This window comes from Drosophila busckii, chromosome 2R (assembly GCF_011750605.1).
Source record: "Drosophila busckii strain San Diego stock center, stock number 13000-0081.31 chromosome 2R, ASM1175060v1, whole genome shotgun sequence".
Taxonomy (NCBI): Eukaryota; Metazoa; Arthropoda; class Insecta; order Diptera; family Drosophilidae; genus Drosophila; species Drosophila busckii.
The window spans coordinates 20,829,446-20,851,969 of NC_046605.1; the positions used below are offsets into that span (position 1 = coordinate 20,829,446).

Sequence of the window (22,524 nt, forward strand, 5' to 3'; positions counted from 1 at the left end):
ATCATAAAAACACACACATACAAATATAAGGTGGGTAGCAATGCAAGTAAAAGATAATGCAAAGCAAATAAAAACGCTGCACAGGCGCAAATGATTGTCGCTGCCGAAGAAAGTGGCAATGCGATTAACGAGAGAAAATTTGACCTTCAGGCTTAAGCGCAATGCAAATCAACAGAAACTGCAAAAGCAGCAACAACAACAACAACAACAACAACAGAGACTGAAGCAGAGACTAGCACCTGTGCTCATATTTCTTAACAGGTATAAGAAAATGATTTTTCCCGAAACACACAAAAACTGAAAACCTGCTGCAGCAAAAGCCGGTGAGAGAGAGAGAGAGAGAGAGAGAGAGAGCACTACAGGTAGCCAGGTGAACTAAAGCTGAGCGCGCTGAGAAATGGAGAGAGCGTAAGAAACTGTGCTCAGTCGTTGGTACGCTCTCGCTCTTGCTCTCCCTCTCACTTGTTGCCGGCTCTCAGTAAATTGCATTGCTCAGCCGCCGATATTGTGCGCTTTGGGTTTGGGTTTGGGTTTGGAGCTCAGTTGGCGTGATTTTAGTTTTTAGTCCGTGAGACGGTCTCAAAGCAAGCGGATGCGAAATATTTTTGGCTGCTAATAAATAATTCCTCGCTTTGTGTGTCTCTCTGTGTGATTGTGTGTGTGTGTGTGTGCAGTAGTTTTGTAACGGTTTTCGAATACAACAGAGTGAAATTTAATATAAATATGGCGCAAAATACAAAAGCAGCGAGAGTGCTTAGTGTTTAATAATTATTAATTAAATAAATATATTGTGCAAATTGCATGCAAAACTCGAAAACAGTGCAATCGAATTTTCCAGAGAGAAAGAAGACTCCAAAAACGAAATAACAAATTTGTGGATAAATTTGTTTAATTTGGATACAACGAATTTTCAACGCACAAAGAATCAAGCAAGGTAAATTATTTCTAAGCAAGGCGCAGTAAAACAAACATTTTTTTTTATGAAGGGGGTTCACTTAGGGGTTGCTACGCTAACTGCGTATCGGAATTTTTGTCAGATGAAAATGCGTAGTAAGGAACTTGGAATATAATTCATAATACTCGCACTCCAGACAGTTGTTGTTAAGCAGCAATTTACTCAATTATTATTAATTTGGGCTTGATAGCATTTTAAATAAAATAAATTTCGCATAATTGACTTGACAAAAGTTACTTTTTTTTATGAAACTATTCACCTTGGCGAGGCAGCTATAATTAACAGAATGAGCAACAATTTTCACTCGCAACTCTAGACATCTGACAGCTAAATGAATGCAAACGCAAATTGGAGCAGCAGCAGTAGCAGCAGCAGCTTTAATTACCAACAGCAACAGCAACTTGTTGGTAACAGCAACACCTGAGATTTACCAAATGTCCGAAGCCAAATTGGCATTAAGAGTCACAGAAAATGAAGCTGAAGCGGAAAACAGCGATAAACAACAATCAAAAAACATATCAAGTCCAATAACAAACATTGGCCAACAGTCAAACATTTTTTCATAAGTTTGCATTTCGAACATACGATGTGATTACATAAATATGTTTCATAAATAAATGCATATGAACTGAAGCTGAATGCACGTCATTAGCTTTGGCTACGGTCTGATCCGGTTTGGAGCATGTAAACTCCCCTTTGGTTTGTTTTTCGGGCTGCCAAGGAGTCAAAGGTAATGAAAGTTGCAGTGAAATTGCCAAACCCGTTTGGGTTCAGCTTTAATCAATTGTCTATGCCAGCAAATATAATTATGCTCAAGGCCGCAAATACGCGCTCGATTTATCGATTAATTACTCATACCTGGCATACCCAACTTAATCCGCAGCTCAAACAAATATCTATCTCACCTCCACAACTTGCACTTTCTTTCGCTGCAGATCTGGCTAATAAGACCTATCACACGACTTTTACTCTCCAGCTTACTTTCCTTAGAAAATGAGCAATTATATGACAGCGCTATGTTTTTTTATTATTTAGTTTTCCACTCGACATTGACTTCATAAATCTTTATATTGACAGACACACATATGAAAGCAAAAGCGAGAAGAAAATCAGATAAAAACGCTGCATTTAAAGCTTAGGCCGCATCAAAAATAGTTGACAAGTCAACTGGAAATTAAAAAGAAAGTGTCAGGCTGAAACTAATAGTAAGATTATAAATTATAAGGTACAGTCTTAAATAGTTTTTGCCCACAAGTGTTCATTCTCAACGCATTAGTTATTTTGAAAATACTTTGCATAACTTTAAAGTCACTACTTACATTAGTTGGAAACAAATCTTTTCAATTATATTTTCCAAGTTGTTTGATACACTTTGAGATTTATTATAAAAAATGGTTAAGGGTATCATGAAGTTGTGCAAAGACCCCATAAAGTACATACATTCCTGATCAGCAAGACAAACTAAGTCGATATAACCATGTCCGTTCGTCTGTATGAGCAACAAGATCTCAGAGATTATAGGAGCTATACCAACCTAATTGCTGCGTAAGTTCCTCTATTTTCGAAGCAACTCGCTTATATTTTTGAAACATTTATTTCCCCCCAACTTCCTTGCAAAAAGAAAAAAAAAGAGGATTTAAGCCCACAAAAAAAATAAGAAAAATCGGAATTAAATCAAACTTCAGCGTGATCAATGCCGTGCGTGTTTGCTGCGATTCCCTAGTCAAAGTGAATTTAAAGGTTGTGTAATCATAGCCCATTTAATATTTTGCAAACTAAGTTTATTTGCCTGCAATAAAGAGTAAAAACACTTGCTCTATATACTCGATTCCAATGCCTAGACAAGTTGTCTAGGCACAAGGGTCTCTAACAATAAACTGAAGTCTCATTCAGCTTGGGGCCATTTCTCACTTAAGCTCAATTGGCGGCTAATTGAAGTTGGTCCTAACTTAAAGCTTTCTTGTTAAGCGTTTGCGTAAACATTTCCCTCGTTAGTCAACAACTTCTCTTTGCATATTTATGGCACTTTGTTAATTTTAGCAAATTATTGAATGCTCATCAAGTCGCGTGTCAAAACTGTTGCAAACTTGTTAATTGATTGCTGGCCAGTTGATGGAATACTTATACTTGTATCCAGTTGAAACCAGTTTGCATTTGTCTACCTGTTGATGGGGCAAGAGAATGAAAATGATACCACGAAAATTCTCAAGGGTGGAAAATTGCTGCGACGGGATCGAAGAGCGTATCAGAGCAATTAAGTGTAGGCGGCTCTACCTGTGGCTGAGGCTCCGACTGAGGCTCAACTAGTTGAACTCGGTATCAACTGTACGCTTCACAATTTCTAATGGAATTCCTAGAATACTCTAGGAATATTCATTTTGCTTTAAAGCGCAAATAAAACTTTGGGTTTCCATAATGAGTGTAGAGCGTAAAATTTAAAATACAAAATCAGTTGACAATGAATAAGCTGACAGAATAGAATAGAATTAAATTATGAAAAAAAGAGAATATCAAATATCTTCTTAAATTCTAGTAATCAATTAGTACCATATACGTACTACGACCGGAAGTGTTTAACTTTAAACAAACACTCAAGTCCAGACAGATAAGCCAATAAGCTAATTGAAACTCTAGCCAAAGACTAACAATTAATTAAGCCACTTGCAGTCTTAAGCGATTTACATACTAGCTAAGCCATTGTTAATTAATGCTAAGAAATCTAAACAAAAATCCAAAATCAAAAAATACAATGGAAAGAGTTCAATTTAAATCAAAATTGAAAGCAGTTAACTTGAGCGAGACCGTATGACGTTGATTTTGTTGTTGTTTGCTCTCTGTACATGTGTGTGTGTATGTGTGACCCAGTTCCATGCTTTGGGCCATGCGCGCATGCGTCAACTCAACTCAAAGCCCAACAACTTGAGCTTGAAATCGCACAGAAAAAGTAGAAAGTGTTTTTGGTTTTGGTTTTCGTTGAGCTGCTGCTGCTTCTCGCAGGCGGCGGGCAGAACCTGCGCCAAGTAAGATAAGACTTACAAATTTCGGGAGGTAATTTGAAATTTTGGTGACTGTTCAATGCTAATTTGCTGGCCTCGGCTTCGTGGTGCGTTTAATATTCATTGCAAACATTTGTGTGGCAACAATTGTAAGAAATACAGCAAAGGTTGCTGCTGTTGTTGCTGCTGCTGCTGTTGTTGTTGTTATTAGCAGTTGACAATAACACAATTATAATGTCGTTTAATAAGCCATGCCACGCCCACGCCCCCAGCGCTAAGGTCAGCGACGTCTCGTGTTCTACTCCAATGACTTGACCCAAATTTCAAATATAAAATAACTTTGGCAATACTCAATTCCAAATTTAATAGCCATGTTTGTTGTTTAGCAAAATTATTTTGAATATTAATTAAATTTAACTTTGCGGAATTTATGCAAAAGCAAAATAAAACACACACACACACACTCAAAGCGAAAGTGAAAGTTTGTGGACTTTAGTTTTTAGCAAAAAGAAAAACTTGTTGAATTAAATATTTGCGGCTAAAGCGCTCCAATCAATTTGCGCTTTTTCTTTAACATTATATATACATTGATTTATATCGTATAAATTGAATAAATATTTAAGAAGCCGGCCTGTGGCAAGTTGTGCAACAAAATGAAAACATGTTTACAGTTATATAAGAAGCTGTTGATGAAAATTTTATTACATGCGTGAAATTAGGATAAATATTTTTGTAAAATTGTAACAACAAAATGAACTTTAGTATTAAACTTTTTCCATAAAGATCTTTTGACTGGAGCTGACCTTAAATAATATGTTAATATATTGTTAACCTCAAAACCAGACAGATCTTGGCAAAAAGCCGCAAAAGTAGCACAACCTCTACAGAAATTCTTATAAAGAAAACGATATGCATATCAGATATACGGGTGTATCACCAATAATAATAAATTTGTTAAATTGTTTTTTGGCGCTGACCAAAAGCAGCAGCAGCGGCAGCAGCGCCGCTCCGAGCCGAAACAAAAGACTTAAGCGACAAAATATTTGTTTGACCGAAAACTTTCTCAACGCATAATAGACTGTAAAGAATTCCTAATGCGTGCCGATTGTTTTGTTTGTAAACGAAAGTATTAGACGTCGAAACTACGCTACAGTTAATAAACAAATAAATTTGCCAGATACTTGAGATTTAAAATCTCTTACTTTTATCATTTTTAAACTAATGAGAGTTAGCAAACAGAAATCTTGTTAGTTAGCGTCTTTAAAAAACGCTTAAAAGTTCTTAGTTTACGCACCCAAATATTATGTTTTGTCACAGTAGCCGCCATAAAAATATGCACACATTGTTAGGCACTTAAGCAGACCTCGGCTAATGTCGGCTGACTGCGTTGGCCGATGTTGAAAACTGAGGCTAATGCTTTTGGGCTTGCGACATGGCGGCTAAGTTCATTCATGACTCTTTGGGATGTTTTGGGATTGTATTTTTGGCTGTCTGTGTATTCAATTTTTGCATAATAAGAGGCGGAAATACAGCTTACAACACATCGCAGCTTCACAAGAAATCAGTTAAGCATCAGCTATAAAAGCAGACCGAGCTAATTGTCTGTCGATTTTTGATGATGAGTAAAGTTGCGCCAAAGCAAAATGAAATTTTCGAAATTATTAATTTGATTTTGGCGCACAAGTGAAAAAAGTGAATCCAAGCAATATGTATGTAGATAAATAAATCGTTTTCATTCAAGCAGCAAATTGTTGAACAATTTAGGTTTCAGCTTGTTGGCTTGCATTATATTTTGCTTTCAATGTTGGCGCACTGGTCAAAGTCTCTTTCCACACACAACATAAAGAAAAAAAATAACAAAAAATATTTGTCTGTATATTTTTTGAAGCACTCTCAATGGTTTGCCTAAGCAACAAGTTAGAGTTGGAGTTCGAGTTGGCGACTGTTGTCACAACACTTTTGGCTCCTTGGCTGTTTGTTGTTTATCAAATCACTTTGACATAATGAACCGTTATGCCAGCGCTTAACCAAATCTTTGTGCACAACTCTAACCTTGATGCCCACCATGTTGTAATATCTGCTTTAATTTTGTTACAATTTATATTTTGGTAAAAGTGCAGCGTCAGTTGTCGTTGAACTCAATCCAGGTTCACACACATACATACAGACAACATAATGACAACATTTGCTCATGGCCTGTGCCTTCTTATTCTTATTGTTTCTTGTCATTGTTATGGGAGGCGTCTTGAGTAATTATAATGCTAATGTTCTATTCATGTAGAGTACGATACATAGAAACATTTTGTTTTGAAAATAATATTGTATTCATAAAGCCAATATGTCATTCTATGTTTGGCATAACTAATTGTATTTTTTTTTTTTTACTAATTGCGCAGCAACAAATAGTAAATGTTAGCAAGAATTTCCTCAATAACAAAGCCATGTTTGGTATACTAAATACATAGGAATTAAGATTGTAAAATAAATAATAAATTTTTAACAAAAGATAAATCCGCCCCCGGGTGGACTCGAACCACCAACCTTTCGGTTAACAGCCGAACGCGCTAACCAATTGCGCCACGGAGGCTGCGACAACATGGGGAACTAAAACGCTATTCAAGCGTAGGCCGTAGAATAAAAGCAAAGCGACCGCTCTCATACTAAATGCTCGAGCATGTTGATCGCATAACGAATAGAACACTTGGCGTCCAATTTACATGAGCCTCCGTGGCGCAATTGGTTAGCGCGTTCGGCTGTTAACCGAAAGGTTGGTGGTTCGAGTCCACCCGGGGGCGAGCACAAATTTTTTGTTTTCATTTTATATTTTATTTAAGTATATTCTGTTTCATTCATTACATTTTGTAATGAATATGCTTTTCAATATGCTCACTCAGATTAGAAGGTAAAGTTATCAAGTTTGATTATCTTGCATTTATATTTATTTATTTACAAGTTAGTTTTAAGCTGACCAAATCAAAAGTTGAAGTAATACCCTCGTACTTGACTTCTATAATCATGTTAATGTGCATTATTATATTAGCTAACGTTTTTGTTTTCGCTGTATTTGTTGATTCTATTGTTGTGTTAGATGAACAAGGGCAGCTATACAAATACATATATATATATATATACTTTTAGCTAAATAAAAAATGCGTGTGTTGAGTGTAAGTTGAAGGTGTCGATGACCAAAGGCAACTCACAAGTACAAGCAAACATGCATTAGCCCAGTGAAGCGGTACGCATGTGTGTGTGTGTGTGTATGTGTAAGTGTGTGTATATAGCCAAGCTATATAAACTAACTTTGCCTTTTGTCTTTCACCTTCACTTAACTATGTCTACGCAGCTGCACGCAATTCGAGTTTAGACTTAATGCGTCTGTGCTACAAATTCAAACAGCTGGAAAAAAAATTGATATTTATATAAATTTGATTTATTTTCAAGCTTTCTTTCTTAATTAATAATAATAATTGCGCTCGTTTCCTGATATAGTAGCGAAAATTAACTAGAATTCTTTTAGTCCGTTTTTCTAATATTTAAATCGAGTTTCATTAAACATAGTTTGACTGCGGCTAGGAGTAGCTAGGAGGGTTTAGCTTGGATTACCACACAATCTGTATTGTAAAATTATTCTCAATTGATTAGTTGATCATACAAATTTTATTATTTTTATTAATTCCTGTTTCGCCTCCTTCCAAGTGTAGGAAAGTCACAGAAAAGATGATCTATACTTTCCTAAACAGTTACAGCTTTTGCAAAAGCCATCAGGGAGTTCTTCTTAATCATTAATTCGGGAGATAGAGGACGTCTCCATTGAGGGAATTTTACAGCTGGGCGGGTATTTGTTCCCAGTATTGTCCATTTGGAAGGGAGACCCTGTACCCTTTATTGAAGAAAAGCTCAGGCATACAATCCTCAGTGCTTAGGAGAGGGGACATGCGTCGCTTGTTTGAGAACTAAGGAGTGTGCCTTCCGCCCAGTTACTTGATTCTCTGACTGTTCTGCGTCGTAAGGGTTCATTAGTAATTTTTTTGTGAACATTTTTGAGTCGCTTTCGAGTTATGTCTCAATGTTTTTCGAGTAGTGCATAAGATAAATGTTCTCAACGATTCAAAATAATAAATAATTCTAAATAAAATAAAATGTTATATATTTTTATACAGATGACTTGTGGGATATCTTGTGTCGATAAGACACTGAACAAATCGTTCTATCACCTGGGCATATGTATAGCCAAACATCCGGGCTATTTTGTGATAATACCGGTGATGATAACGCTCCTCTGCATGACGGGGTGAGTAACGCAAATTTGCTAAGCAAAAACTGAAATTAAATAGTTTTGTTTAACTTACAGCTATCAGCAATTAAAATATCAAATTGATCCCGAATATCTGTTTTCGCCCATTAATGGCGAGGGTAAGGCCGAGCGTGCGATCGTTGAGCAATATTTCAAAGTGAATTATACACATCGCTTCAATGTGGGACGCATTACAAGACCCGGTAAGTCAGAAAACCAAACCCAACCAACACCCCTTAGTGGAATCTTTATATGCAATGTACGGACGACAATTGTTAACCATAATTGCCAAGGGGCATTGAGCAATTTTCAACTGCAGATTGCCACACAAAAGCTTTTTGCAAGCCTCAACTTTGACGAAAGCAAAATATGCCGCTGTTTGTAAGCCCCAAACACTTTTCCTTTTAGTCGTTGTCGTTGTCGTTGTTGAATTGACTTTGAGTTCAAGACTACCTAACTAAATAAGTAAGTATGTATATAATTTGAAGCATAACAAAGCTGTGTAGGGTCGCCAACAATTTCACGCTCTTAACAGCGTTAAATGCTTATTAGGCAGAGCAACAATTATGCCAAATAGCTGAATTTCTTTTCAAATGGAAATACTTACATATATTAAATTGCCTAATGCAATTGGCACTGCAAAAGTTAACGCAGATCTTGGCCCTGAGGTTAGAAACAAATTTAATGCGCCAATTTAATTTATTAGCTAATCAGTTTGTTAGTTTGTAAAAATTTATTTGAGTTTCTGAAAATAGGCTTGGCCAGTGGCCACATGGGAAAGTGAACACGTACAGCTCAAAAACTTTATACAAAAATCATTTAAAAAAAATTACTGAACGTTGTTGCATTTGCTTGCTGCTGTTTTTTATGACTAGCTTAAACTAGTTGAAACGCTCAAGCGCAATCAAATAAATATGCGCAATTTTTTTTTGCAGTTGTTGTTGTTGCGTTTTTGCAAATGATTCTTGCAAAATGCCGCGCGCACTTGTTGCGCATATGTTGAACGAGGCCTGCGAGTTATTTGCTGTTAAAAGTTCGCGCACATCATTTGGGTCTGTGGCAGCATCATTGAACTTATGCTGAAGATGAACATAGCTACAATTGCTTCAACTACAACCACAACGACTATAGCTAACTGTTTACGAGCATTATCTAGACCAAATTCAGACGATTACGAGCAGTTGCTGCGCTTGGCTAGGCTTGCACTTTTGATCGCACTCGTTCCCACATGTGTGCATGTGCATGTGCATGTGTGTGTTTGTGCTGCCAGACGTGAATGTCCAAAAGCCAAGACGCATTGCAAGCAAGCGCCGCAACAAAACTCCCAGAGTGCAACTTTCGCTCTGCTTACAAGTATGGCTATTTTTTTTTATAGAGCGCAACAAAATGCTTTAACGCCAATTTATTGTATGAGGTTTCTTTGCGCTGCTTCGTTTAAATGTTATATAAATTGATTGCCCAGATAAACATAAACACATATGTATGTACATGTAGTATGATGCCATAGCGCATAAATTTTAATCAATTTCAAGCGTTTTTCATCGCAGCAAGCTGCTCAAGTTTGAGTTTAACGCCACGGCAAGCATCTCCCATATTGTCTAGTGGTTAGGATATCCGGCTCTCACCCGGAAGGCCCGGGTTCAATTCCCGGTATGGGAAAGACTAGCGAGAATTCTCTTATTTTTTTTTATATACTAAAAGCTTAAGTGTATATTATTGTTTTAGAAATTTTTCCAATTTATTGTTTTATATGAATAATTCAATTCAAATAATTATTGCCTGTGTATTTCTATTCTCGCTTTCGCACACTTTAATTGTTTAATAAACAATTAATATTTTCTAATATTATGATGTGTCTACAAATAAACTCAAAAGTTCATTCACAAAACTGGCGTTCAAAATTGTTTCCTTAGCTGCATTCACGAATTGTTTATAGTCCCGCCAGCTGTTTGCGTAGACTGATGCGAGCTGGGCCTAAAGTCTAAGGCCTGGCCTGCATGTGTTATGGCGCATTAAACACAGCGAAACAATTTGGTACAGAGCAAATCAAAGCAAATGACGTACACGCGAATATAGCTCATAAAACTTAAACTGAGGGCTCATTCAAATAATTGTCACGTCGCACACAATGGAGGTGCTGGCATTGAAGAAGGCCTAGCCAGCCAGCACAGCATTTGATTAAATCAAAGCTGAAGCTTTACATACTGTACTATGTATGTGCCGCACTAATATTAGATAATCTGAACACTCAACCTGTAGCGAAAGTGTAAGCTAACTGTTTCTCTCTCGCCTTTGTCCAGGTCGCTTCGGACGCGTCATCGTAATACCCAAAGATGGGGACGAGAACATGTTGCGACGCGAGGTCTTCATGGAGCTGCGCATGCTGGACAATCTTATACAGAATGCCACCACCACATACGATGGTGACACCTTCACCTACAAGGACAACTGTGCTCGCTGGGAGAACGAGTGCTTTGAGAATGATATTTTGAATCTGGATGTGCTAATGGATGATGTAAGTTGTGCTGCTCTCTCTAGTGAATGCACACGCTAACTTTTGTGCTCTTTTCGCAGATTGAATCGGGTCAATTGAATCTCTCATTTCCCATCATGTTTAATCCAGTTACTTGGGATGCGCATGCGTTTCCAGTTTTCTTCGGTGGCACCAAGCTAACGGAAGATAATTATATTATTAGCGTGCCGGCCATCCAACTGGTTTACTTCGTTACCGCCGATACGAAGCGTCAAGATGCCAAGTGAGTTGTGAACTTAAAAGCTCCATGGACCTCAATTCTATTGTCTTCTTCTCGTAGGGGTGCCGAATGGGAGGAGACTTTTCTGCGTGTGGTGGGCAAAGCTGAAGAAACGGGCACCTTTAAGCATATATCAGTGTCCTACTTTGCCTCACGCACGCTGGACCACGAGCTGGAGAAAAACACCAAAACAGTGGTGCCATATTTTAGCTCAACCTTTTTGCTAATGGGTTTGTTTAGGTGAGCTCAAAGAATAGAATATTTCAAGTGTCGAAGATAAAATCTTAGAATTAGCTTTGAAGCTGTGAATTAATAGTTTAAACATAATGCCTACAATTGTATTACAATATTTAATTGTTTTCAGCATTATTACCTGCATGATGGGCGATGCTGTGCGTTCAAAGCCTTGGCTGGGCATGATGGGCAATGTGTCCGCTATTATGGCCACGCTAGCTGCCTTTGGCCTGGCCATGTATTGTGGCATCGAATTCATAGGCATCAATTTAGCAGCGCCTTTCTTGATGATTGGTAAGCCTGATCGAAACTTAACCAAAAGTGTTTAAGTCTAACTAAGCGAACTTTCTTTTAGGCATTGGCATTGATGATACCTTTGTCATGCTGGCGGGCTGGCGCCGAACTCCGGCTAAAATGCCCGTACACGAACGCATGGCCCACATGATGTCCGAGGCGGCAGTTTCCATAACCATCACCTCAGTGACAGACTTTATTTCGTTCCTCATCGGCATCATCAGTCCATTTCGTTCGGTGAAAATCTTCTGCACCTATTCGGTATTCGCTGTTTGTTTTACCTTCATGTGGCACATTACGTTCTTTGCCGCCTGCATGGCTATATCTGGCTATAGAGAGCGAAAGAATCTGCATGCTATTTTTGGCTGCAAGGTGCAGCCGATGTCGGTGGCTATCAAAGGTAAGTTCGGTTGGACTCTAGTCTGAGGCAATTAACTTTAAATTGGTTGCTTGGTAACAAGTTCTACTTGTTCCAGTTATAAGTGTAACCTGCTTTGAGAACAGACAGACAGCTGCTGCCTGATCTTGATCATGAGTCTCAGTCCACTAAGCCAAGCGCTCTGTATAGTGTAATGGGCGCGTGTTAAGTTGGGCGCTGCCAATACAAAATACACTTGATTAGAGTTATTTCTGAGAAATAGATAAATGGAGGAGGATATTCAAATTTTAAAAATAAACTGAATCTAGTTTGGGTATAGGAGTTTTTATATACCACACCGGGTATCTCTTATAGTCTCTGTGATCTTGTAATTTATACAGACAGACGGAGAAACTGACAGACTTGGTCTAATCGATATTTATTATGTGTCATGTTACATACATTGGCTCCACTTTAGGATACCCGTTTTAAGTTTTGTTATAAAAATGTCAAAGTGTATAGAATTGAATTGAGTTCAAGTTCAAATTACAATTCTCTCAAAGATTACATTGATTTATACGAGCATCATGGTTAACTTTTTTTTTCCAGAAAAGCGCAACTATTTCTATAAGGCCATTATGGCTGGCGGCATTGATCCCAAAGATCCCGATAATCCCATCGACAACAAAGATCACATGTTTATGGCATTCTTCAAGGACAGACTTGCTGCAGTTATTAACAATAAATGGTGCAAGGCCATTATTATACTAGCCTTTGCTAGCTATCTGGCCGGCGCTTGTTACGGTGTGACCCAAATCAAGGAGGGACTGGAACGTCGTAAATTATCACGCGCTGATTCCTATTCGGTGGAGTTTTTCGATCGCGAGGATGATTACTATCGCGAATTCCCGTACCGCATGCAGGTAAGATCTAAATTCGAATGGAATAAATACCAATCTCTAAATGATCGCGTTTCTCTTTAGGTTATTGTAGCAGGCGCTCTGAATTACTCTGATCCAGAGATCCAATATCATTTTGAGAATCTAACTCGCACTTTGGAGCACACCTCCTATGTGACTTCCTCGCTTTATACGGAATCGTGGCTGCGCTCTTTTCTGTCGTTTATTGACCGCAATAACGATTACCTCAACACGACCATAGACGATGAGGCGGACTTTATAGACGCTGTGAAGGAGCATTGGCTCTTCCCTGGCAATCCGTTCTCGCTGGACGTCAAGTTCAATGAGGATGAGTCCCAGATAATAGCCTCCAGATTTCTGATACAAGCTGTCAACATAACGGACACCAATCATGAAAAGGAAATGGTTCGAGACCTTCGCAAAATCTGCAAGGATTCACCGCTCAACGCGTCCATCTTTCATCCCTACTTCGTGTTCTTCGATCAGTTCGAGCTGGTGCGGCCCGTATCGTTGCAAGCTATGGTCATAGGCGCCATCATTATGATGATTATTTCCTTCATATTCATACCCAATATCCTATGCTCTCTGTGGGTCGCCTTCTCCGTCATATCGATCGAACTGGGCGTTGCCGGCTATATGGCTCTGTGGGATGTCAACTTGGACTCCATCTCCATGATCAATCTGATAATGTGCATAGGCTTCAGCGTAGACTTCACGGCCCACATCTGCTACACCTATATGTCCTCCAAGAAGCGCAGTCCCAAGGCGCGCGTGCGTGAAGCATTGCACTCCCTGGGCTTGCCCATCGTACAGGGCAGCAGTTCGACCATATTAGGCATTATCGCACTGCTCTTGGCGCAGAGTTATATATTTTTGGTTTTCTTCAAAATGGTCTTCCTGGTTATATTCTTTGGTGCGATGCATGGCTTGTTCTTGTTGCCCGTCCTGTTGTCACTGTTCGGTCCAGGCTCCTGGCAAACCTGGACGGGACGTGATGATGGCAGCGATGCGGAAGTGGACGACAGCTTAACGGACATGAAGCTGGCCCATGTACTGGAGAAGCCATTCGCGCAGTCCTATTACATGCAATATCCAAGCATGGGACCATATGGCTCCAAGGGTTTCCTGGGTGCGCCCTACAAGGCCTACGGCGTCGATGAGAAGGATCAAGGCTTGGGCACTTCTGGCGAAGATTCGAGCGAGAGCAGCTCCAGCCGCTCCCAGCGACGACAGCAGCAATTGGCAGATAACAACGCGCCTGTGACTGAGCAGCCGCCACGCCGCTATGAGGATCCCTGGCGTCGTTCCAGCTACCAAAACATCGACATGTACGGAAGCACAGGCGCTGCCCAGTTCAAGCCTCAAACCGATCTCTATGGCCTGCAGCTGTCTGCCGCCGAGTGGCGTCAGCGTCTGGATGCCCACGAGCAGCTGCATCAGCGCAACAAGCAGCGTCGCAGCCAGGTCTACGATAGGGACATGCAGCGCGTGCGGCACAACTCACATGGCGATGTCATTGAGCTGCACACACCCACGCCCCACTCTTCGCTGGATGAGCGGATGCGACGTCAGTATATGCAGGCGCAGCTGAGCGCCGGCAGCGGTGATGAGAGCACCTATCGACAGCAGCTGGACGCCAGTATTTTGCGTGCTCGCGATTCATCGCCGCTGGCAATGCAAGTGCCTGCTGGCAAACGCTATCATCGCCGTCGCTCCTCGGAGGACTCAACGCGCTACCATCAGCGCTGGCCAGCGAACATTGAAGAGCGTCGCGCCAGACGCACGCAGTCGCCGAGTCAGCGACATTCGCATTCGTATATAGAGACTGCCGCAGTCCCAGCACGCTTTGCCCATCGCTCCATATCGCATCATAATCTCTATCAGCCCAACAGCCTTAAGCACCAGCAGCAGCAGCAGCACCAGCAGCAGCCTCCGACCTATCAATATGGCGACTATTGAGAGCAGTTTGCATATACAATTCTTCTGAGCAGCGATTAATTAAGTTTAGCCTAAAATAAAAGCATATTTATAATTTAAACATTTAATTTTACCAATAGTCAATTTACGAAACAAACAAATGTCATTCTTTTGTAATCAAATTTCAATTTTAAATGCATATTTCACACGTTATTTTTCTCATAGTTTTAAATTGACTCAATCCTCCAGCTTGCCCTTATATGAAGAGCTCATTTCGCTTATTTCAGTACGTTGAAAAACAATTCTATTCTAATACTATTCAAACAAATTGTGCATTTATTTATAAAGCATTTCACTCAAAGCCAACAAAAGTCACTTAGCCTAAGCATATTTGTCACAAATTTAATTACTAAATAGTTTAAAGTGTGGAACTTTTTTTATAATTCGTATAAATATTAATCATAAGAGCGCATTGTATAAAGTGTTGACAATTTCTACTATTGAATAAATCTTATATTTTTTTGCTACAAACAAACTTACTCAAAATTTTCTTCCACTGCACTTTCAGCTAATTACTTTTTGAGCGACATTTGATGCGATTTTTATCGCTGTTGTATATAAACCCCAAGCACACCAAGTATACCAAATTTTAGAAACTTGTAGCAGCATGTTCAAACTTATTGTAATTATTTGTAGTCTGCCCTTGTGGCATTGCCAAGTGCACACCTCAACGGATAATCCCTATATTGTGACTAGTTATGCGAAGGTGAGTTCAACTGCAAGTATTCATAAATGGGTTTTTTTTCATGGATAGGTATATATCATTGCAGCTCACTTGGTTTGCTGCATATGAAGTCTGCCAACGGTCCAATATGATTTTGGCCTCAGTTCAAGGTTTTCATCAAAACACCCAACTATTAAAAAGTATTTTACTCAAAGGTATTCTATTAATTTATATTTCAAACTAATTATAATTGTTATAATTGTTTGCTTCATAGGACCTTTGCTAGGGCGAGAAAAGTTTTGGCTTGGCGGCACCAATATGGCACTGCGGAACTCCTGGAATTGGTCTGGGAAGGGTGTACCTTTGGGCTATAAGAAGTGGGCCAACGAGGAGCCATGCTCCGATTTAACGGGAGACAAAGCCTGTTTGGTATTTGGTCTCGATGGAAAATGGTACAGTGAGGACTGTAATTCCGAATATTATTTTGTTTGTGAAAAGCTATTTAATGAGAGCGCAAATTCGGAACAGATCTATATATAGGAATACTTCAGAAAATAGATCTACTTGTTATTTATTTATTTAATACCAACAATGAGCAGAACAAACTTACAAAATATAATATTGGCAATTGGATTACTGGAATCTGAATTATATATAAGTTTTATCTAAAATATCCAAAGGTGTCTTACACTAGAAGTTGCTTGTAAGTTTCGAAGAGGGTAAATTGGATTGAAATCAACAAGTTTACGTCTTCGAACATAATGGGACAATTTTCCGGGCATTGCCCACTCTTAAAAAAAGGTGTACGACATTCGAGCTGTAGCGTCAGCAGCGACGCCGCCCCTGCTTCGGCAGCGACGTTTGTATGGCGCGTCAGCACAGCGGGGTGCAGCTGTCTATATTAAAAATTGAAATGTATATAATTGCTTAGTTATTTATCCGATCATTCAAAATCTAAGCAATTTTGTGATTTATTTCAGATTTTTAAAAATTTGTTTGAGGCTTTATATCGTTTTTTTCGATTTGCGGGGGAGGGGGAGGAAATTAAAAAAAAAAACAAATAAGCTTAGTGTGCTGGATAGAGTATACATATTCTTGATCAGCAACACAAGCGGAGTCGATTGGGCTCTGTCATCCATCTGTCTATATACAACGAATGTAATTTATTAAAACTTAACTGTTCAAAATTAGATATGTCCTTCGACCGATTCTGGAATAGGGCTCGTGTTAGTATTGAATCTGTTCAATTTGCTTTGCGAGGCTTAACTGGGTTGTAGGAGTTGATCTATAGTCTTATATAAATAGACTACTTTTAAATAACCTCCCATCGTTAGCTAACCGCCGGATTATGTTAGGCTTACAATTAAATTTGTTGTTCACTGCATGATTAACTATTATTAATTAACACTAACCCAAACCTGATTGGGTTTTCCCCAGTCCTTCCAAAAAAATGTTGGGTCTTGTCGAATTTAAAAAATAAACAAAAGCTTAATTTTTAAATATATTTAAATTTAATTTTAAATATTTTTTGTAATCATTTTCTTTTACCGCGACTGTTCATAGTTGACATTAAATAAATAAATATGAGGAACAAATTTTAAGATTCTCATAAAGAATAAAAATGAATTAAAGAAACTTTATGTAAGTAAGTATTGGTTAAATTGTAGTATTAACCAATACTTAAAACCGAGTTGAGAACTACCTTATTGATAGTACACGGGACAAATATGATACTGTTGGCACTATTAATTTTGAACTGAACAAAAATTTGAACCTAATCAAGGGCAATCCTATTTAATCTGAACTCTCACCTCGAAATCATAACGTGCAAGTTTCTGATTGCAACTATGAGCTTTTAATTATATTTGTTATATACCGTTATATACAGTTTAAATGATTACTAGATTACTGGTTTCATTAACAAACTCTTTTCTGGCAAAGGAAATATCGCTTATCCGAACAAGAATGTGCAGTCCACAAATTATTACGTGCATTGAGTCCGATGCACATTTGTTTTGTGCCCGAAGGACGTTTTCCGCTGAAATTGTCAAGAGTTATAAAATCGCCAGTGCCATGCCAGGAGTATAGAGGAGAGTAGGCCAGATTTGATCCCGATGTCCATATTGGTTGCGTGAGCAATGGGTAAATTGATTGTTTTTGCAACCATTCGTCAACTGTGGTTATATCCGCAGCAGTTAATATGCTTGCCAGTGTGAATTTTATAGAGGCACATAGCAGTTCAGCCTGATACCAGCTCACCTAGAAATGTAAATATGTTTATTTAATGAGTGTGCGAATAAAGTTCATTCAACTTACCTGGCTGGTACCAAGAGCGAAGTCAGCGTCCTTAAAGGCAAACGAACTAGCATCGATCGGAATAATCTTTCCGTCTCCTACTGGATCATTTTCATCGTCCAACGCAGCAGTATAAGCTGTTGCGAGAAGCAGATAGAAAAGACCAAGCCAAACAGACTTCATTTTGTGAAGAATTCTATTTCATCGCGCCTATTATATACTAAAACTCAGGCACAAGACTAATGCCAAAGAGCATCAATCAGTGACAGTGATTTAGTTATTTAACAATAGCAAGTAATCTCAAATTATTTTTTAATCGTATTTTAATGGGCATTACGAAGCGTTATATCAGTAAAAAGAATACTTAAAATACAATAGTTCTTGCTTCAGACATTTTACATTATGTCGATAAAACTCATCTGAGTTGTATTGCGTTTAGTATTATAAATGCCGAATACTTCAAAAATGAGATACTGACATGGGTCTGTTTGCCTATCTGAAGAATTAAATTTCAGCAACTAGTTTATGAGCTGAGGACGCCAAACTTCACATGTAGGTCCTTGAATATCAAATCAAGTTTATTTAAAAATGCAACAAAAGTAACTGGCTCGATTCCCACTCAAGCTTATTTCAGTTGTTTTTTATACACTTTGACATTAACATAAAAAATGAAAAAGGGTATTATGATGTTGTGAAAATGTAATATGGAGAAGGAGACGTCAGCAAGAAAAACTAGGTCGATATGATCATGTCCGCCTATCTGTCTGCCTGTTTGAGCAACGAGAACTCGGAGACAATAAAAGATAGAGCTACCAAATTTGATATATATATTTGTTCGTATTATTTATTTTTTTTCCTCTTTTGAAAATTGAAAAAAAAATAATATACGCACAAAATATTTAATGGAAAAATCTGTAGTAAATCACAAAAATACATTTCCATGTTCTTATTCGATGCCTAAAAGTTAAATGCGCTCAACTTTAATGCGTCCACATATTTTTATACACTTTGACATTTTTGTAAAAAATGGAAAAGGGTTTATGAAGTTGCTTCAATTGTAGTTGATTAACAGGGAGAAGGGCGTGGCGACCATAAGATATATATATATTGATCGTACGACGAGCTGGTCGATATGCCTGTCGTCATGTCCGTTGTCGTCCGTCGTTCTGTAGGAGTGCGTGTTCTCAGCAACTATAGAGCTAGATGCAACAAATTTTGGTATGTAAGGTTGCTCTATATCAGAACTACGCTTTTATTTTATTTTATTTTATTTATTTCTTATTTTATTTTATTTTATTTCCTCCCCCCCGCAAATCGAAAAAACGATATATAAATCTGAAATAAATCACATTAAAATCTGAAAACAATCACAAAATTGCCTAGTCATGTTTTGACGATTGTGCAAGTTTTCAGAAACGATCAGATAAAGCTTTAGGAGTACTTTTACAGTTGCAATTTCAAATAGACAGCGGAGTGCACGTGTGAGCCAATACAAACCTCGCTGCCACGCAGCGGCGCGTCGTGCTGACGATAAGCGAAACGAGCTTGTCGACGCGGTAGTGTTTTGTGGTGTATGTGTTTGTGAGTGAATGCGTGTGTTTGCATCATAACCCTAGTCAAAGTGTTATTTAAATTTTTTTTTTATAAATTTATGTATCTTTCTAGGCTTTTTTAATTATTTTTTTTAGGGAGTGTGGAGGAAGGAATTTTAAGCTCTTAACCTAAACTTCCCGCAGGTAGGTTTTATTTTAAGAATTTTCATTTGCAAAATGGAAAACTTAACAAATACGCAGCGAACCTGATAGTTATGCTGATCAATCAAGAAACAAAATACAATTTTTTGTTTTGTTGCAATCAGAATTTTTTTTTAATTGTTTATAACTGAAAGGAATGTGCTTAGCATCTCTTTTCGCACATAAAATAACGTTCAGAAGTGCAACTTAAGGCAGTCCAGTCCCCGGTGAGTCCATTATGGGCAACGCAACGTGGAGCAGTGCCAGGTGGACTACTGAATCTGCGAAAGGTGAATGTAGCTCCAGTGCTGTACCAACTCCATCTATTGACATTGGCCAGGTTAGAGCCTGAGGCCCAAATGGGTTCGTCGATTATTTCGGTGGAGTTAAGCAAGTAAGTGTTTATTTCTTCATTCACTTTATATGTGGGAATGCTGATCAAAGTATAATTCTGGGAGGCGCAAATGGCCTGGGCACGGAACCAATTTGCCTAAAAAGAATATATATGCAAATATCGTAGAGCAATGGCACATATTTTACTCACCTTTACAAAGTTATACAAAACATATTTATCAGTTTCATCGGTATTGGTAGTGGTAGCGGTATCCTCTGCCAGAGCCCAAAGAGCAAAGCACATTAGCCAAATAACAACAATAGACTTCATTTTGCGATGCATTTTAAAGTCATACCGCTCTTTTATACATTTGAGGGTTAGCATTTTTGTTAATTACCAATCACATCTATCAATGTCAATGATAAGCTATTGGGAAATTTTAATAGTTTATTAGAAAATTCCGAGAGGTTCTCAGTAAAACACTCAGTAGTCTTATAACGAAACATGTTGGCTCTTCCTTTCATACCCTTTAATTTTTATAAATCAAGTAATTGGGTGTCATGAAGTTGGACAAATAAATATATTTAACAGTGAGAAGGAAGACGGGTATATACCTTGTAAAGTGATCGTCATGCGGACAAGACACACTGAGACGATGTCCATCTTTCTGTCCGACAATTTGTATGAGCAACAAGATCTCAGAGACTATAAGAGGTAGAGATACGGGTAGAGATACGGTTAGGTAGTTCTCCATTTCGAAGAGATCATTTTCATGTTTTTAAAATTGATATTTCTCTCTCCTCCTCTCTCCCTGACGTAATGACGGCATTCATTTATATATACTTTGACTGGGGAATCGCTGTGTTTGTTTGACGCGTCACCAAGCGCTATAAAAAAATATATCATATCAAATTTGTTAGCTCTAGCTCTTATAGATCTTGTATTAAAGATGAAGTTTTATTAAATTACATTTTTAAAGCTGATGCGTGACCAACCAACAAGAATTAGCTCTCTTCAGGCTTGCTGAACACAAAAGTCAAGTTGCCCTTTCCACAGCAATGATAATCCATTCTCATCAACCTTGTAGTATTTCAGGACAGCTAGCTTAACCTTCTTTCTCTTAGGCTTGATTTTCTTGGGAGTGGAGTAGTTCTCCTTCTTACGCTTCTTCGGACCACCACAAAGGCGGAGCACCAAGTGCAAGGTCAACCACTTTTGAGTATAGTATAGTTGGACAGAGTACGACCAACTTGCAATTGCTTGCCAGCGAAGATTAAACGTTGTTGATCTAAAGGAATTCCTTCATTGTCCTAAATCTTAGCTTTGACATTTTCGATAGTTTCCGATGGTTCGACCACGAGAATAATGGTCTTACCGTAAGGCTTTCAAAGAAGATCCGCATCTTACAACACACAGACCAGCTGAGTCTGACCGTACTGCTGATCATACATTCAGACAGACAGACACATGGTTATATTGACTCAGTTTGTCTTACTGATCAAGAATATTTGTTATTGATAATTGTCACCCTGTTGACGCTCTCTCGCTCTCATGAGCCTGAATAAATTTTGCAAGCAACACTTGCGATTACACCTCGAGACAGAGCTGAGCTTTTATTGATTTCGGTCAGGTTTTCAATCTATTTGGTCCGCCTTCATATAATATATTTTATATTTAAAATATATTACTTGCATTGGAACAAGTCGAGTGCCATGAGTGTACTTTAGTCGTGGAGGAATTTTTGATTTGCCCCACAAATATATATACATTTGGATTCTGCCCCACCTCCTTCTGCCTGTTACTTCATGATACCCTCTTCAATTTTTTATAAAAATGTATAAGTGTATTTTCTATTTCCCACTTATTGCCTCTTTTGTATCCTTTTTTGAGGCTGATCTTTTTTTTAGCGAGTCTGTGGCAGCACCTTTCAAAATATAAATCTCTCAAATCGAATGCAAAGAAATATATCTTAGCTCTGATTGCAACTATAAGCATTTATTTTAATTTATCTATGTGCATATATAGCGTAGAATACGTTGACATAAAAGAGCTTAGCACGCACGCTTTTTGCAAATGAAATAACGCTGTTCAGAACAGCTATGCGTAGTCCAGACGCCATTAAGTGGATGTACTCCAATGCAACGAGCGCCACTGGATGGTGGATTTGTTTCGAAATTGTCATAGGCTACAAAGGCGCCAGTGTCATGCCAAGTATATATTGAAGTGTAGGCTTGATTTGTTCCCGATGTCCACACTGGTTGCTTGAGTTGTGACAAAAATCCTTTAGCCGTAGTGGTGACAAATTTCCGTATTGCTGCAAAATCCTCTTCCGAATTTATACTAACTAAGGAGTAGCCTTGAGCGGCGCACATTAGTTCAGCTTGGTACCAGTTCATCTGCAATTGAGTGTAAGTTTCGTAAGAATTTCATAATGAGAATGTTAGGCTTGTATTAACTGGAAAGGTGCCCAGTGCATGCGTTTCGTCGTCAAATTGAAAGACCGCGATCGGACTCAGCTCGGGGTCATCTTCAAGCTCAGCCTCGACTGCATTTTCATCTTCCTCTACATCAGCAGCACAAGCTGCAGCTAGAAGCAGGTATAAAACACCGAGACAAATAGGCTTCATGTTTTAAAGAAACTATTTTGGTAGGCTCATTTATATAGGAAAATATGTTCTTAACTAATTACCAGAGGCATCAATCAGTGTCATTCACCT

The 22,524-nt window shown here is 38.5% G+C and overlaps 5 protein-coding genes and 3 non-coding genes across 9 annotated transcripts; 4 read left to right on the forward strand and 4 right to left on the reverse strand.

The window, feature by feature from the left end:
* The first annotated feature begins 815 nt into the window (after window positions 1–815).
* LOC108597415 (patched domain-containing protein 3) lies at window positions 816–14,870 on the forward strand. The gene is made up of 10 exons (XM_017983965.2): window positions 816–934; window positions 8,112–8,242; window positions 8,303–8,448; window positions 10,546–10,760; window positions 10,820–11,001; window positions 11,059–11,238; window positions 11,363–11,526; window positions 11,588–11,926; window positions 12,494–12,807; window positions 12,868–14,870. Exons 2-10 carry the CDS (start codon window positions 8,112–8,114, stop codon window positions 14,761–14,763), a joined length of 3,567 nt encoding a protein of 1,188 aa, XP_017839454.1. The 5' UTR covers window positions 816–934; the 3' UTR covers window positions 14,764–14,870.
* Trnan-guu lies at window positions 6,465–6,538 on the reverse strand. The gene has a single exon. It is a non-coding gene; the product is annotated as a tRNA-Asn (tRNA).
* On the forward strand, window positions 6,673–6,746 carry Trnan-guu. The gene has a single exon. It is a non-coding gene; the product is annotated as a tRNA-Asn (tRNA).
* Window positions 9,833–9,904, forward strand: Trnae-cuc. The gene has a single exon. It is a non-coding gene; the product is annotated as a tRNA-Glu (tRNA).
* A 513-nt stretch (window positions 14,871–15,383) lies between the features above and the next one.
* On the forward strand, window positions 15,384–16,079 carry LOC108597416 (snaclec macrovipecetin subunit beta). 2 transcript variants are annotated; one of them, XM_017983967.2, is made up of 3 exons: window positions 15,384–15,487; window positions 15,552–15,645; window positions 15,720–16,079. In XM_017983967.2, exons 1-3 carry the CDS (start codon window positions 15,389–15,391, stop codon window positions 15,983–15,985), a joined length of 459 nt encoding a protein of 152 aa, XP_017839456.1. In that variant the 5' UTR covers window positions 15,384–15,388; the 3' UTR covers window positions 15,986–16,079. The 2 variants fall into 2 exon arrangements, with proteins under 2 accessions (XP_017839456.1, XP_017839455.1); XM_017983966.2 differs by having other exon boundaries at window positions 15,552–15,660; window positions 15,720–16,074.
* Window positions 16,080–17,284: 1,205 nt separating this feature from the next.
* Window positions 17,285–17,923, reverse strand: LOC108594954 (maker139). Its single transcript, XM_017980087.1, has 2 exons — window positions 17,762–17,923; window positions 17,285–17,704 (listed from the first exon to the last, which is right to left on the reverse strand). Exons 1-2 carry the CDS (start codon window positions 17,921–17,923, stop codon window positions 17,363–17,365), a joined length of 504 nt encoding a protein of 167 aa, XP_017835576.1. The 3' UTR covers window positions 17,285–17,362.
* A 1,713-nt stretch (window positions 17,924–19,636) lies between these two features.
* On the reverse strand, window positions 19,637–20,137 carry LOC108594952 (snaclec mucetin subunit beta). Its single transcript, XM_017980086.1, has 2 exons — window positions 20,018–20,137; window positions 19,637–19,963 (listed from the first exon to the last, which is right to left on the reverse strand). The coding sequence occupies exons 1-2, from the start codon at window positions 20,135–20,137 to the stop codon at window positions 19,637–19,639; spliced, it is 447 nt and encodes a 148-aa protein (XP_017835575.1).
* Window positions 20,138–21,786: 1,649 nt separating this feature from the next.
* On the reverse strand, window positions 21,787–22,434 carry LOC108594951 (lymphocyte antigen 75). The gene is made up of 2 exons (XM_017980085.1): window positions 22,264–22,434; window positions 21,787–22,203 (listed from the first exon to the last, which is right to left on the reverse strand). The coding sequence occupies exons 1-2, from the start codon at window positions 22,432–22,434 to the stop codon at window positions 21,859–21,861; spliced, it is 516 nt and encodes a 171-aa protein (XP_017835574.1). The 3' UTR covers window positions 21,787–21,858.
* Between the last annotated feature and the right edge of the window lie 90 nt (window positions 22,435–22,524).

Coding starts and splice junctions, on each gene's coding strand:
- LOC108594951 (XM_017980085.1), bottom strand. CDS start 22,434: ATGAAGCCTATTTGTCTCGGTGTTTTATACCTGCTTCTAGCTGCAGCT. Junction 22,204..22,263: donor ATGCACTGGGCACCTTTCCA/GTTAATACAAGC, acceptor ACTCAATTGCAG/ATGAACTGGTACCAAGCTGA.
- LOC108594954 (XM_017980087.1), bottom strand. CDS start 17,923: ATGAAGTCTGTTTGGCTTGGTCTTTTCTATCTGCTTCTCGCAACAGCT. Junction 17,705..17,761: donor TCGCTCTTGGTACCAGCCAG/GTAAGTTGAATG, acceptor TTACATTTCTAG/GTGAGCTGGTATCAGGCTGA.
- LOC108594952 (XM_017980086.1), bottom strand. CDS start 20,137: ATGAAGTCTATTGTTGTTATTTGGCTAATGTGCTTTGCTCTTTGGGCT. Junction 19,964..20,017: donor TTTTGTATAACTTTGTAAAG/GTGAGTAAAATA, acceptor TATTCTTTTTAG/GCAAATTGGTTCCGTGCCCA.
- LOC108597416 (XM_017983966.2), top strand. CDS start 15,389: ATGTTCAAACTTATTGTAATTATTTGTAGTCTGCCCTTGTGGCATTGC. Junction 15,488..15,551: donor TTGTGACTAGTTATGCGAAG/GTGAGTTCAACT, acceptor ATATCATTGCAG/CTCACTTGGTTTGCTGCATA. Junction 15,661..15,719: donor AAAAAGTATTTTACTCAAAG/GTATTCTATTAA, acceptor TTTGCTTCATAG/GACCTTTGCTAGGGCGAGAA.
- LOC108597415 (XM_017983965.2), top strand. CDS start 8,112: ATGACTTGTGGGATATCTTGTGTCGATAAGACACTGAACAAATCGTTC. Junction 10,761..10,819: donor TGGATGTGCTAATGGATGAT/GTAAGTTGTGCT, acceptor CTCTTTTCGCAG/ATTGAATCGGGTCAATTGAA. Junction 11,239..11,362: donor TTGCTAATGGGTTTGTTTAG/GTGAGCTCAAAG, acceptor AATTGTTTTCAG/CATTATTACCTGCATGATGG.